Source organism: Gastrolobium bilobum, unplaced genomic scaffold (genome assembly GCF_033153095.1).
Source record: "Gastrolobium bilobum isolate Gb01-03AN ecotype WA unplaced genomic scaffold, APGP_CSIRO_Gbil_v1 utg12541, whole genome shotgun sequence".
NCBI classification, from domain to species: Eukaryota; Viridiplantae; Streptophyta; class Magnoliopsida; order Fabales; family Fabaceae; genus Gastrolobium; species Gastrolobium bilobum.
In genome coordinates, this window is record NW_026895295.1 from 116991 (window position 1) to 120360 (window position 3370).

The following is a 3370-nucleotide window of genomic DNA, read 5'->3' on the forward strand; positions in this document are numbered from 1 at the left end:
CCTATAATAATATATATGACTTGTAAAACGAGTTTCAAGTTAAAATAATGAGAACTGGTGCCCGAAACTGGTACTGGCTATGAAAAACGCGTACCGGAAAGGTGCTCCGAAAAATATAAGAAAAAGATATTCCGCGTTTTTAATTAAGCGCAGCTTAATACGATAGCATGATAACATTACCGGGTATACACGGGGTGTTACATTTTGTAAGAAAATATCCACGTCCACCTCATTATGGCTGGCCTGGATGGATGATCTAGACAGGCCAAATCAATTTATAAGGACCATATGAGGACATTGGAGAAATTTAGGACTCAGTCAAAAAAGTACCTGGAACTCAAACAAATGGAGATAGCAAATGTGCATTCTGAAGAAGGTAAAAGGATGAGCCCGAGAAGGAGGAGCTCGACCCCAAGAGAAAATGAGAAAGCCGATAATAAAAAGAAAGACTCCCGAGGAAGAATCCTGGATGATAGAGACCGGGTTGGAAGGTATGAGAAATACACACCGCTAAATGCCTCACGCTCTCAAATTTGGAGGGAGGTGGTAATGATGGAGATGAAAAAAGTAGATAGACCCCGACCCATATTTGATAGAGGAGGTTTGGATAAGTTCAAATACTGCACCTTCCATGATGGACCAAGGCATAACATTGATCAGTGCTGGGATCTCAGAGATGATGTGGAGAAATTAGTCAGAGAAGGGAAACTATACCAATACGTTATTAAGTGTCAGGGTTCCAGAAACAATAAGAGAAAATCTGGAAACCGGAAGAGAAGCAAGAGTCTGGTGACTGAAAAGAAAAGGAAAGAAGATAGGAACCAGAAAGATGATTCTAATAATGACGAATTCCCAGAAGCTGAGTTTGATTGCAACGTGATCAGTGGAGCTCTTGGTGGAGGGGGAGATACAGTAAGTGCTAGACGAAAGTTTTTAAAAAAAGTGCTTTTAATCAGGGATCATCCCAAGTTCAAGGAGGATCCCAGTAAGCCAGACCCCCCCTCTACTTTACTTCACGAAGGAAGATATGCAAGGCGTTTTTCCAGGGCATGTTGATGGGTGGTCATCACTGGCACCCTGGTGAATTTCCAGGTTAAAAAGATCTTCGTAGATGCAGGAAGCAGTGCCGACATTATATTGTGGGACACCTTCAAAAAGATGAACCTGGATGAAGAAGACCTCAAACCCTGCAAGACAACCTTGATAGCCTTTAATGGAAAAAATACACCTCCCAAAGGCTATATAGATCTCAGGTTAACCCTGGGAACCAAAGAGGCGTTCAAATCAGAACGGGTGAGATTCATAGTGGCTGACTTTCCATCTGAGTACAATGTTATCCTGGGGAGACCAACTTTACATAAGTGGGACATGCTAGTCTCCACAAAGCATCAAAAGATTAAGATGGTGTGCAGCAAGAATGAAATCATTACCATCCATGGAGATCAAAAAGAATCCAGAGAATGCTACTTTGAAACAGTCAAAGGAAAAGAAGGCGGACACTTGAGTCCATCCCGGATTCGATAGGGAGATGAAGCCGGCAAAATGGAAACTCCTCATTATTCCAATAAACCAATAAATATGGTTGAATTGGACATGAGAGAAGAGTTCATTCCCAGGCTAGAACCGGATAGGGAGTTAGAAGACCTTGCATTGGGGGAAGAACCCGGTCAATTTACCCGAATTGGTAAGACCATAGATCCCCGTATCAAGGAGGAATTAACTCAGTTTCTCAAGAGCAACACATATGTCTTTGCATGGAAGTCATCTGAGATACCAGACATTGGTCCAACATTTTGCTGCCACAAGTTGGCAATTTATCCCGGATCAGTGCCAGTAGCACAGAAGAAAAGAAAATTAAGACCAGAAAGAAAACATGTCCTGGAAGAGCATGTGAAGGAGTTACTGGATGCCAGGTTCATTCGTAAAATTCAATATACAACCTGGCTTGCTAATGTCGTTATGGTGAAAAAACCTAATGGAAAATAGAGGGTCGGCATGGACTACACGAATTTGAATAAAGTATGCGCAAAGGATTCTTACCCCATGCCCAACATAGACCAGCTAGTAGACAACTCAACTGGATTCCAGTTGCTATCCTTCATGGACGCTTATTCTGGTTATAACCAGATCCCAATGTATCCGGAAGATCAGGAGAAGACAACCTTTATTGCTGAAAAGGCCAATTATTGTTATAACGTAATGCCTTTTGGACTTAAAAACTCTAGGGCTACATACCAGAGGATGATGAATAAAGTATTCGAGGATCAACTCGGCAAAAATATTGAAGTATACATCGACGACATGATCGTTAAGTCATTCGATATGACAAATCATGTCCGGGATCTGGAGCAGACATTTCAGAAGCTTAGGGAATATCCCATTCGTTTGAACCCGGTAAAGTGTGCATTTGGAGTTCCGGCAGGAAAATTCTTGGGTTTTATGCTAACCCATAGGGGAATTGAAGCAAACCCCAACAAATGCAAGGCAGTACTTGATATGAAAGATCCTCAAAGCAAGAAGGAGGTTCAACAATTGACTGGTAGACTGGCTGCATTTACCCGGTTCCTACCTAAGTCAGCTGAAAATGCCCTCCCTTTTTTCAAATTGCTGAAAAAAGAAGTTGTGCAAAGCTGGAACCTGAAATGTCAATCCGCGTTCAACAAAATTAAGAAATGCTTGGCAGCCCCACCAGTACTATCTAAGCCAGAACCATGAGATACTCTGATCTTGTACTTGGTTGTTAGAGAAGAGGCAATAAGTGCTGCGCTGGTCAAAGAAACAAGTAAAGGCCAGGAGCCTATATACTTTGTCAGCAGGGCCTTACAAGTTCCAGAATTAAGATACCAGAGGCTGGAAAAGGTGGCTTTTGCCTTGCTAATTATGGCGAGGAGACTACGACCATACTTTCAGAGACACCAGATAGTAGTCCGAACTAATCAACCTATACGACAAGTATTGCATAAGCCGAATCTGGATGAGAGAATGACTAACTGGGTAGTTGAACTCTCTGAATACGACATAGCATATGAAAGTCGGCAGGCCATCAAATCACAAGCTTTAGTCGACTTCATAATGGAACTTACCACGGTTAACACAGGAATGGGAGAAGCCGAAGATGTTTGGACAATATATGTAGATGGATCCTCCAATGATAAAGGAATTGGAGCTGGGATCATACTTGAAAGTCCAGAAGGGGTGGCAATAGAACATTCCTTGAACTTGAGTTTCCCAACTTCAAACAATCAGGCAAATACGAAGCCCTCATAGCCGGGTTGATGCAGGCTAAGGAACATGGGGCTAAAAAGGTTAAAATCTTCAGTGACTCCCAATTGGTAACTTCTCAAATTGAAGGAAAGTACCAGGCCATGGG

At 42.3% G+C, this 3370-nt stretch overlaps 1 protein-coding gene across 1 annotated transcript; it reads left to right on the forward strand.

Moving 5' to 3' along the window:
• The first annotated feature begins 345 nt into the window (after positions 1-345).
• Positions 346-1524, forward strand: LOC133304889 (uncharacterized). Its single transcript, XM_061504969.1, has 2 exons — positions 346-912; positions 1093-1524. Exons 1-2 carry the CDS (start codon positions 346-348, stop codon positions 1522-1524), a joined length of 999 nt encoding a protein of 332 aa, XP_061360953.1.
• Positions 1525-3370: the final 1846 nt, after the last annotated feature.